General features: G+C 31.9%; 1 protein-coding gene across 12 annotated transcripts in view; it reads right to left on the bottom strand.

The window, feature by feature from the left end:
• lmo7a (LIM domain 7a) overlaps positions 1 to 13,009 on the bottom strand; it is a 183,326-nt gene that overhangs the window by 62,110 nt on the left and 108,207 nt on the right. For all 12 annotated transcript variants that reach the window (XM_039745351.1, XM_039745352.1, XM_039745355.1 and 9 more), the window contains exons 6-8: positions 10,356 to 10,386; positions 8,079 to 8,192; positions 4,398 to 4,593 (exon numbers count right to left, since the gene is read on the bottom strand). In XM_039745351.1, the coding sequence (XP_039601285.1) occupies positions 4,398 to 4,593; positions 8,079 to 8,192; positions 10,356 to 10,386 (341 nt within the window). The remainder of the gene's footprint in view (positions 1 to 4,397; positions 4,594 to 8,078; positions 8,193 to 10,355; positions 10,387 to 13,009) is intronic.

Below are 13,009 nucleotides of genomic sequence, written 5' to 3'. Positions count from 1 at the left end.
ACACACTATAACTTTGTTACTAGTACTAGTACTAATGTGTTAGTAACTGAGATAACGGAAAATATCACACTTTCACATTAACCAGTAGATTCAACTACTCATACAGCAAATGAAGTGAAGAGGAGTTAGGACAATGAATTTGCTTTGAGATAACAGTATTACAAATCTAATGCCTTCTGTAATGTAAGACAGGATTAAGACAAAACAAGAAACAAAGAATGAATATCCAGAAAGAAAAAAAAAATCACTTTTTTAATAAAAGATGAAGTGATTTTCAAAATTGCCTTTAAAAAAGTTGTGTTAAAAAAATATATATAAATGTCGAAGTACAACCCAGCACTTCAGACAACAGGTAAACATGTTTAAGCAAATAAATTAACCTGACTGAATTCAGAACATGAACAACATGTCACTGCTCTGTGTTGGACATTCTACTATTTGATGTGTTTCACTTTCTAATGGGATGGGATTTTGAGTGCAGATGAGCAGTTTTTGGGCATGCTGTCATGAATTTATATTAATGCATTTACATGGGTTGGTTCTCATTTTATTTTTTTATTTGTATGCATTCATGGTTTAAATTCATATTAATCACAAAAACAGAAAATGCAATGGCTGAAATACCAATAAACTAGTAAGACCTTCAATAAAATATTAAATCTATATATAACACTTTCATTGTCAGTGATTTATACAGGAACTTCAAAATAAAAAAAAACATTCAAACAAACTGAAGAAACATGTTAATCTTGGATAAACAAGATGTAGACATCACTATGAACAGAGTTTGTGCTATTTAGATAATCTCATTCTTTAACAAGGAAATCACACTCCACAGAAAAGTGAATTAACAAAATAAAATAAAGCAAGCATTTAAAGATATAGGAAAAATGCAAATAAGTTTATATTCCTATATGTGTAAACTAAACTCTTCTTTCCCATAAATAATAAGGCCAATTATTGGTAACAATGACCAATTGAGAAACTGACAGGAACAAAAACCTGTGGCTACAGAGGGAGCCCAAGACTGAACTGGAGAAGCACTGCATTAATTTATTAATTCATTCATTTCTTTGCTATAAGCAAAATAATAATCCTCCATCTTATAACCAGCGTATCCAGGGTAGGATCGCAGGGTAGCTGGAGCCTACGGCAATAAGTATCGAATATATGTCTGGAACAATCCCAGTGCATAGCAAAAGTCCACTGTAAAGCAAACACAACCACACACATCTGCCCACACAAACACACCAGGGTCAGTTTAGCAACACCAATTCATCCCAAGTATGTCAGTGAATTTACCCACTCAAAAACATCAGCAAGAGCAACTTATCACACATAAAAAAGTGACAATTAGTGCCTCAGTATGCTCTATTGTATTCTTATTATTCTTGGAATAGGTGTCAAGGTGCTTTCAGAATTCTAAGGCTTTTATTTAAAAAATGCTGCTAAACATCCCACTTTTTTAAGCTTCAATTATATTGATATCTCTTTCATTAATTATACAGTGCATCCGGAACTATTCACAGCGCATCACTTTTTCCACATTTTGCTTTGTTACAGCCTTATTCCAAAATTGATTAAATTCATTTTTCTCCTCAGAATTCTACACACAACACCCCATAATGACAACGTGAAAAAAATGGGATGTTGTGCGTAGAATTTTGTTAAAAAATTCTGAGAAAAAAAATGAATTTAATCCATTTTGGAATAAGGCTGTAACATAACAAAATGTGGAAAAAGTGATGCATTGTGAATACTTTGCGGATGCACTGTATGTACATTTAGGCTACATGTTGGCTAATTACATGTACATTTTAGCTACCACAAAGTAACTAGCTATTGGCAGTGTTTTTTTGTATAGGCTTCTGTTATTATATTGATATTTCTTCCATTAAAATTAAATGTACACTTTGGCTACCACAAAAGTAACTAGCTATTGACTTTTTGTTAAGACTATAATCCCTGAAGCCGACGAAAAAAGTAATAAATGTCAGGCTACCTTAAATTCTTTCGCACCTCTTCATCAGCGTCTGTTTTGCTAAAGTGTCAAACAGCACAAGCAGCAAGCAGCCTGCTATCCCATCCTCCACTGACTCAGTTAAAGTCAGTCACAAAGTTCTTGTAGCTCAAGTCTGTTAATCTGGGTGTGAGGTGCCTTGAATTGTACAGGGTAAATAATATATTGTTATCATGTCTACAACGATCTGAGTAAATGTAGGATGGCATGGAAATGTGAGGCAAGAACTGAGCACATAACTAAAACAAACTTTTTTCATGTTCTACTAATAATTGGCAACATGCTGACGTGGAATGTATATTGCTGACGTGTAATGTCTGAAGACTGAAATCCAAATATCAAATAAACTCTTTCAAAAAGGGTATAACAGACTCTAATCAAATGTATATTTTAATTATATTATAGTAATAATAGCAGTTTACTACTCAAAACGAGGAGAGCCCAGGCTTAAAAGAGCAACCTTTTGCTTAAGTAGCATCAGCAGTTACCTCTATACCAGCCAAGCAGACATGTAAACTTTTTGTCAGTTGAGATTTGAGTTTCAGTTTTTACTCATTGACAGCAACATGTAAATTAAATAATTTCTTTTACTTTGGTTATATTCTTGAATAAAAGCACACTTGTTTTGTTATACCTTTTTTGAAAGTGTGTTTATTTGATAGTTGGACTTCATTCTTCACACATTGCCATAATACCTGACAATAATATGAAATCTATGCCAAAGCTATCAAATGTAACAATGTACTACCTTAATCTAAGACTACAAAATGTCAACAAAAGTTCAGTGTCTCTATGACTAAGTAGTGAATTCTGTGAGCTGGAACGTCAAGGGTCTCAATCATGAATTAAAGTGAAAGAAAATATTCTCTCATTTAACAGGTCTAAATGCCAAGATAGTATTTTTACTTGACACTTGATTTTTAAGAATGGACCAATTTCGGTTGCAAAGAGAGAGTGGACTGGTCAAAGTTTTCACTCCAGCTATACAAAGAAAACTTGGTGTGGGAATCTTAATACACATAACTATTCCATTTGTAGTGTGAGATGGATTTTTGTAACTCCACCCATGACAGCCGCTTCAAGTAGACAAAACGAGCAAGAAACTTATCCTTACCTAACATCAAGAATCTCAAATAAAATGTATTATTTTTAGTTTACTTTTGGTGTTAGAAGCATGCCTCAGACCTTTACTACTTCAAAGTGAATATATTAGGTAAGTTTAAAGGCTTGAATTTACAAAGGGATCCCTGAAACACATTGGCTTCAGTATAAAATGAAAAGGTGCGATAGTATTTTTTAAAAAAAATATAAATTATGCTTTAGTTTAGAACACAATTTCACGTAGCAAACCAATATATATGATTGTGAAAAAAAGCAAACTTATCTTTTAACAAATTGGGACCACCCCAGTTTTTTAGGTCATGAATTATTTATTTTCATCAATAAGAATACTTAAAAGAAAATGTAAAAAACAGGTATGGAGTGTTTTTAAACACCCATACATAACATTATTGGTTAAGAAAAAACAGTTGTAAATGACAAATAATATATATATAATCAACCTACGCCAAAAAGGAAGGGGTAGTGTTTGTTGCTTAAATTAAATTGACAAATTGATCCAGGCTGCATTTGATACAATTACCCAGGGTGTTTTTTTTTTTAATTAAGGACTTGTTTCAATAAAAGGTAAAGTGTAAAATCCAGGCCCTGACAAAGTTTTTAACAAAGAAAGAAAAAACAAACAATTTTAATACTGTTTAAAATAATGGAAAATTGGAATTATTTCAGCAATTTGTGAAAATATTCTAACATCAAAGCTGCTGTGGCAGCTAATGTTCCTAAATATTAAAAGTTAACATTGTGCAAACAATGGCACCACCATGTGCAAGTGAAGATTATTGAAACAAAACAAGGAAGACAATAAGATGTAATTAAATAATAAAAAATAACTAAAATCTATATGATGCCTGGCAATGTCATATTTAAAATTGTTTCCAAATGCACATATTACATCTAACACTCTCTAATATATTCTGTATATTGGAGGTTTATCTACAATGAAGGATTTAGCTCTACAAAAAAATTCAGTGATGTTAAGTCAATCCGTAGCAAAATTCAAACTGCATGAAACCTGCATTTATTTAGGAACTGCAACATATTTTTGAAATTACAACTGTACCTCTCATGGTTTCAAGCTAATTAATTTTGAGTACAAAAGGTAACATATGGTAGGTACTTAAATGTAGCTTGCCTCTGATAAAATGAATGTTTGCTTTCTTTCTAATAATGTTTTAAACATCTAACTAACACAAAATGATTTACAATTAAACAAGAAACGGAGAGAAAGGTTAGGAACATACAGTCAAAATTTTCTTACCCTCACTGCCACCTTTGAGTGTTGCGTCTGAAGAAATACTTAGAGATCTGGATCCAAAAGAGTCCAAGCTATCTAATGAATCGTCCCTTCTGTGGCCAGTTGGGAGCGTAAGTGCCTCTCCTTTGTCAGAGTACCAACTGTCTCCGTATCCACTGTCTCTACCACTTCTTTTTAGACTGCCAGAATCCTCTAGAGCCTATAATAAATGACCATTAAATGATTAAATACACATAAACAAAAACAAGCTCCTGCTTTCAGTGTTCTATACATTCAACTTCTCACAGACAGATTTTAAACAATAAGTTTGACAGGATTCTAAACAGAATTGTTCAGAATCCTGACATGCTGTCATTTGGCCAAAACATTTTTAAATTAATTTCTTCATTCTAAATAGAGATTATCCCCACCTGCCTAAGCTATTCTTATTTTCATGATCTGCTGTGGAGTACTTCTAACCAGACAACAAAGTCTTATTTCAAATTATCTTCTTCTGTTACTATACCTTTGAAATGCAGGTCTTATTCAAACTAGAAGGCTCCCTGCTTTAAAACAGACATACTGTATGTGGTAAACATACCAATTTTTCATAGCAATTATAACCCTATTGTAGAGGCACTTTAAATTTTTTTTCTTATTTTTAAAGTGGAACTTATATGGATTTGAAAATGCTTAAAACTAGTAACTGGCAAATATCCTTTCAGCATAAACTTTTGTCTATGCTGAAATAATTTTGAAAATTTGTATATTTTTTTTTTTTAAACAACTGACAGACGGAGAGAAACAATATACAGTATGCTGCTAAACGGTCCTTAGCAAAAATAATAGTTTAATTCTTTTTAGAAATCAGCTAAAGCCTTATTCTTCACACTTATAGCAGTTTTCTACAACAGTCTTTCTGGCATTAATGCAGAGGAATGAGAACGTAATGAGATCTTTCTCAAATAATTTGTTCATTTTTTTTAAAACACTGTTCAGTGCAATCTGCAGCATTCTGTGGTCTGGAAGACACCCCTGAAAATATAAGTTTAAAGATATAGAGAACTTCATGTCATTTTCAATACTTTTGCATCAATAGACTTTTGACAATTTTACTGAGTGTTTTCTACACAAAAATCTTTTTTTCTTCTTTGTATTCATTTTGAAGTAACTTGAAATGGTTGTATCCGTTTTATTATTAGTTTATGTTTTTTATTTGGTAGTATGCCATTGTAATGTTCTGGCTTTCAAAACTAAAATAAAATGTAAATAAAAAAAAATACTGTTTTTTTGTGGCTTAAGAACGACTGCAAACTTTCAGATAACAAGAAGTTGGAGTGAGCATGGCATATCATTTCAAACATTTCGGCTAATACACTACATGGATTTGCATCTTAATAGCAAACAGAACCATAATAAAGTACATTTTATCTTCAATACACAAAGTGAGCTATGTTTTTGGGCAGGAAAGGACACTAGATTAATTTCTAATAGACATTTTCACATGTGTAGGTTAATATATTATAAATGCAGAATTATTTAACCTTTAAATATTCAAATTTTCCAGTATTTTTTTAAAGAGTACTCAGATCTTTTCAAATAATCCTGATATTGTTTGAAGCACACTATAGAACTGTATTTTGAAGTGCTCAACAACAGAAGTGATAGTATTTGAATACATTTAGTGTCTATAACTTGAAGATCTCTGACAAAACTAGGAGGAAAGTGATACTCTGTTATTAAAAATAAATAAAAAGAAATATAAATTAAAGAAAATACTATGCATCTCTATTCAAATTGTAACTCAATATGTTTCACTAATAATCATCTCATTTTAAAAGGATGTAACATACATACTGTACATACAGTATATGATAATCAGAGACCAAAAAGGTATTCCATTCTAGTGCAGTTATCACCACAGATAAATTAATGGTAAGCAGTACCTAATAGTGTTTAATAGTCAAACCTGTTATAGTACTGTTACAGAACGCCACTGCTGGTGGCACACAAATAAGACAAAAACATTTTGGCTCTATATTTAATTACCATTGTAATATATACATATATTGATTTTTATTATTATATACTTACATTAATATATTTCCTTGCCACAATTCTATTTTGCTAATTTTGCAAGATGTCTAGTAATTTGAAAATATAATTCATATAAAGATGTGTTCTGAGAGTTAAATTAGCTAAAATAAAAGCACAAAATACAACACCCAGTGCCATTTTGCTGTAGTTCTTTATATGTCCTGTTTTGTGCCCCAGTAAATACAAATTATCAATATACCAATAATCCAATTGTCGATTAATCACTTAGAATATGGAACCAAGGCAGAAAGCACTTTAAGGCAGAGAAGATTTGATCTTTTGCACTGCCACATGATGATCAACTTTTTCTACCCTCTGAAAACATGTTTGGAAAATGTCTAGGATTAAAACACTATAATTGCTAAAAGGAACATACCCAATTTTCCACACTTCCAACCCATTTCTATTCCAGAAGAAATACTGATCAGTCTTGAAGACTCAGACAGCATCTCAATAATGTATAAAAGCATTTTAAAGTCCCTTCCTTTCAAAGATCTTAAGAGTATAGTGGGAAAAGGATTTTCTACCTTTATTAGCCACATTTATATTTTATTTAAAATTGTGCAAAATGTATCCAGGCCAAGATTCAACTTGTGAACAATACAAATCTACCTCGAGCTTCACTGGCCCAAATGTTTTGGGCGTGCACCAAATTAACATTATTTTATACTAAAATATTTGAATGCCAATCAGACAGCCTTGGTGTTAAAATCACTCCTCGCCCATTAGAGGACTGTGTTTGGTGTACTCTCAGATGGGCTTAAGATGGAGTAGAACAAATTGATTATAAATTGCCTTTACCACACTACTAGCACATAGACCTATCTTACTTGAATGGAAGAATTCCATCCTACCTGTTAAGTCAGTAGGTAACTGACATTTTATACCATTTGAATTTGGGGGAAAAAAAAATCTAATTTTCACTTACAGGATCTGTTTAAAACTTTTTAAAAATCTGACAAGATCTAAATAATAAAATTTTAGAATAAGCATTTATAATCAGGGAAAAGAACATTCTCCCTTTTTTGTTGTTTTTAAAGATTTGCTCCTGTTGCTTGCTCTCTTCAATCAGGTGGGGGGTTCAATTCTGGTTTGTTAGGGTTAGTGTTAACCCTTAACATCTTTTTTATTGAATTCTCTTTGCAAATTTAAACATTCACTGAACAAATACAGTCTGCTGTGAGCAACCAGAGTCATGCAAATACATATTAACATTGATAGTGCATGATACTGAATCAGATATCATCACACAAAATAACTCCTAAACTTTTTGTACCATTTTGATGACTAAGAAATTAAAGTCATTACAACTTTCATTAGGTTTTCTGTAAACTTTACGGATATCTCTGGAAGGGTATTTCCTCTTTACCAAGGATGAGACTGTCCTACATAATTTTAACATTATATTTTTAATGTAAAAGTATAAAACAATTTTGACACAAAACACTAAACATGGTAGCAGGTATCAGTTTAATTCTAAACAATTAAAACATCTTTGTCCTCAAACAGAATATGTTTTAGTGAAAACGCATTCCTGGATGTTAATCTGAATAGCATAAAGATTTTTAAATATATTACATAAAATTACAAAAAATAAAGTGGTTTTACCTTTGATAAAGCAGTACCTAGCAATCCTTCAAAAGATTTCAAGTTTAGGTAAGGTCCATTATAAACTGGATCAATTTGTGCTTTTCGACCAAGCCAGTAAATGGTAATCAAAACCTTAAAAAAAAAAAACAATTCTTCTGTCAAGAACAAATTATGTGTATATATATATTGAGACACCATCATCACACATACTGTAGTTATTTATGTGCATAGTTATGTCTTCCCAAAATTCTCTTACTAGTGACTATTTATACTAAATCAACTGATCAAGAAGAAATATTGTGAGAAGGATCTTGTTAGTCGTACTAGATCCTTATGCATCACATAAAGAACAGTTTATGGATGCTCCAAAATGACCTACAGAAGAGCAAAGCTAAACAGGAAAGCTTTACCAAAGAAAGAATACATTTTGCTTACATCATGTGCATATCAAATTCTATGCATGCAATAGCAAATGTTAAAGCCTCTGCATAAGACGAGCACCACCTATACCAGATTGCAACATGCACAATCGCTAGTGTTCTTGGGGTAGCATGCAACATTTCTGTGTCAAGAACCTGCAAACAACCAGCAAATATTGGATATATAGATGGCTACAGAGGTCACCTTTAGTTTTACATGCTGGTTAGAGGGGATGTCCCCAATATAGCTTAAGAACATTGGTATATTATTGTATTTGGAAAAACTAATGTTGGCTTTTTTGTGTTGTGGCTTCTTTTAAAATACAGACATTGATATATCTATAGGACTTTGTCAAAGCTAATTAAAGGTCTTGGATATTAATTTAACTGCAGAAATGCATGCTCTGGAGGGATGCTTTCATCAAATAAGGTTCTGGTGGACACACAGTTTCCAATAATTATGTTCCAAAAAACATTTCAGAAAATTTAAAAAAACCTTCATTTCAATCTTCACAGACAGAGAACAATAGCTTTCTTTTGTGATTCAGACCAGATGCACTTTGCAATGAAGCATGCTTATCCAACACATCTTTCAAATTTTCACTTTACATTAATTTTTACAGCACTGCAAGTACTTCTGCTGTTGCCTTACATCTCCCAAGTGTCAAAGATAAAACTGAAGTGAAACAAAGCTTGGGTGGATTTTTCAGATTTAATCCCTGTTAGAGTGGAGGTATACAGCCTCTTCAGTTTTCCTCCCTTATATAAAAAATAGGTGTGGTAGTTAAACTGGAGACTCAAAATTAGCCCTATAAAATAACGTATGAATTAGGAGGTGTATCAAAGGCTATTTCCCAGTTTGTGCTTAATGCTTCAGGAAAAAGAAGTATCCCCCTCAACTTTGATCTGGTTTAAGCCCATTCTGTACTCCCAGTTTTTTTTCTTTTCGCTTTTATTCTGCATGCAAAATTAACTTATATGTTTATTACAACTGAATTAATTAATAAAGCTATGTTATACAGTATTATACATATTATACAGTACTATAAGCTAAAGGGGCAACCTCAGTTATAGGATTCACTCTGGACCCGCTGGAGGTAGTAGTAAAGGAAAGAATTAAAACATAACTGAGTGCCATTATGAACAATGCTGCACATCCTCTCTCAGACACACTAACACAAAGTACTTTCAGCCAACAAATTTTTCAGCAGAAGTGCACCAAGAGATACTGCTGGGGCTTCTTTATATCAATATCAACAGCAATACAGCTCCATAATGCCTCACTGTGACAGCCAAGTCAGAACTTTGAATTTTCTTTCTTTATAGTCATTTCAGTGTGTGTTCAGACCAAAGTGTGAATTATGCCACACATCAGTACAAAAAACAAAATGTCTACAGAGATAATTCTCACTATTTCAGGGGTTGAAGGACAGTTAAAAACATCAATTGCTAATAAACGTGCAACTATATGCATAAATGTTATCAGGCAAAATCACTAAAAAAGAAACCAAATTAAGTTTGAACACTAAAATTTGTATTTTCATACAGCGTGGTTCTGTATCATGGGTGTGCGTCTTTGATGGGTACACTTTTTTCCTAGAGGGTGCCATTCACTGATTAGGTTTGTATCCATTGTGAATGTCATTATGTTCATCATTTGAGAATGCTCATCAAAAATCACTGTAAAGCTGTCTTTGTCTGAAAGATAACCTTTTTAGATTGACAAATTCTTCTAAAAATAAATGTTAATTGTTTGTCTGTTGAAATCCCAAATATATGAAAATTAGACTACTGTGTTTTGTTTTACTTCTAAACATAAATGTTAAACCAAAAATTTTATATAGTATTTGATATGCAAAAATAAACTGTCACTTACATTCTTTAAACGTCTGCTATTTTCCTCTTGCCTAGTACAAAAAAAAGAACAAAAATAATTAACAAAATTAGCCAATAATTAAACATTAAAAATTAACTGAATTAAGCAATCATTCACTGACAAGGCCAGGAAAACAAAAGTCACTGAATGAAACTTTTCAATCCAATTTGAAGAAAAAGTTAACTCTTGAACAATTTTAATATATATTTTGGCGCTTAATCCTAAAAAAGCACAATCTACTCTACTCCATTAAGTTTTTCCTATATAATATTTAACCAAAGTAGCAATAACAATAAAAATTATATTTCTTTTTGTCTTTAATAATGTTTATATCAGTAGACAATAAACCAAATTGTGTAATTCAAATTAAAAAAAAAATGAACATAAAGTCTGTATTACATGCTAGGCTTAATATGCTTTGCCCATTATCTCTGGGTATGGCACACTTTCCTATTTTGTTGTTAAAGTCTTTATGCAAAAGCATAAGCTGCCAAAGGAATCACAATTTTAATTAAGTAACTTGATTTTTAGGCACATTCCATATGGCTGAAGTATTTACTTCTCTTATGGTGCAACCGTTCAGATAAACACATATCACTCCATAAAGTCCTGAACGTTTGGAAGAAAGATTATGTACAACAATGTTCCTCAAGCCAGAACACATTTAAATCTGACAGCATAATGACTTACTTAGATTTAAGGCAAAGTAATCATCACTGGTTACACCTCATCATATTGAATATCATTCATCTTCACGTTATTCAGTAGGGCTAGCTAAATACTGTACGTGGAAGAGCTAAGTAGGTGCGATAGCTTCACAATTCAAAAGGTGCTATGATCAACTTTATTAGATTTAAAAGTTGTCTGTTTTCAGTGCTGGACTTGATGTTTACATTACAAAGTTGTATAATCATATATACACACACTTTTTTTTTTTTTTAAAAAGTATTACCTGCAAATTAGCTGTAATACCCATCTAAGACAGGTTGAAATTTAACTTAGTAAATGAAGACCTCAGCATTACCATTTGCAGTACACCATGCAAGGCACCTTGCAAAGCATGTGTCTTTTATATTCCATTTGGCATGGAATTCATAAGAGTAGTGTTAATATATTTGTGATGCTTCTTCTACTGGAATGACAAATGCAATCCAATTTATTAATAAAAATGATTGTTATGCATCGCCTTTTGGAATAACGGAGACATAGCAAATAGATGGACCAAAGAGGCACTTGATTTATTAAGATGGACATTTACAATTTGATAAAAAAGGTATTATCACTGATTTTATTTGAGAGAAAAAAAAAAAAAAACAACATTTCATAAGACCAGGTCTAAATTAGCTACAGCTAAGAAAACAACATTATGTATAATCAAATCAAACTTAAACCAAAATTAATCCCCACCTTAGAGAAACAGAGGAGAGCCAACAACAGATCCTCTAAGAAAGAATTAGATTTTTTCCCCAATTTCAAACATTATAAAACAAAATGTTACCCACTGATTTATAACATTTTGGCTGGGAATCGTGGAGGAAGATAGGTCTATGTGCTAGTAATGAGGTAAAGGCAATTACAATCAGTTTAGCCAATCCGGAAGTATTAATGGGTTATGCGTGATTGAGACACCAAGGCTTTCTGAAAGGCATTCAAACATTTTTGCCCAAAATTAGGTTAATTTGGTGCACTCCCTAAATATTGCAATCTATCTCTGCCTCACTGGGCCACAAGTTGAATCTTGGAGTGAACACATCTTGCACAATTTTAAATAATATAAATGTGATCAAAAAGAATTTAAATTGAATGACGGAATGCTTTGCGCATATGGAGCTAGAATGTAGTGTATTCTATGCATAACTGCATTCCACTCCTTTTCCGAGATATTATTTACCAATGCTGATTTTCCTGCAAAAAACACACTGATTGTAATTAAGACCAAGAGGGAAAAAAAGGTTTTTAAAATAAAAAAAAGCAGAACATATTAATCAAGATTAATAAGAAGAAACTTGGCAATGTACTAAAATACAATTATTCAGAAACAGTTCCTTTATAAACAATACAACATGAAACATCAGCTTCATTTGATAAAGACTTGTACATTCTGTATATTTCAAGTAAAGAATTGCAGTAAAATTCAGATGAATGGCACTATTAAACACTAAAAAAAAGACTAATCAGATTTTTAACATTTAATGGAGATAAGGGTATAAATAAGCATCTTCCATAATCAAAAAAATTCTGTTCTCACAGAGTAGTATTGTGCAATCCGTGCCACCTAAGGGTGGTCACACCTTTTTACTTCTTTTTAATAGACAAACTGGCTCCCGACAGTAGAATGTGAAACTGTCAGCAAACAAGTCTCACAGCAACAGAATTCAAAACAAAAAGAAAAAAAAAGTATTTTCATGTTTTATTTTGACTTTTTTTTTTTTAACAAAATTTTACTATTATATAGGCTGGGATATAACAAATTAAATGCTGTAAACGTGTTATGTTCAGATATCTGCCACTCATCTCTGTTTTGCTTTCATCAAAAGAAAACACAATAAAATGCCTATTATTACAATACCTATTAACTGAATTTATTTGCAGAAGGTAAAATTTCCTTTCTTAAAGGTGTATTTCTATAGAGTGAACGAGACATTTTATTGTAA

This window comes from Polypterus senegalus, chromosome 2 (assembly GCF_016835505.1).
Source record: "Polypterus senegalus isolate Bchr_013 chromosome 2, ASM1683550v1, whole genome shotgun sequence".
Lineage (NCBI taxonomy): Eukaryota > Metazoa > Chordata > Cladistia > Polypteriformes > Polypteridae > Polypterus > Polypterus senegalus.
Note: the sequence above shows the minus strand (reverse complement) of the source record. Positions and strands in the feature narration are given on the sequence as shown.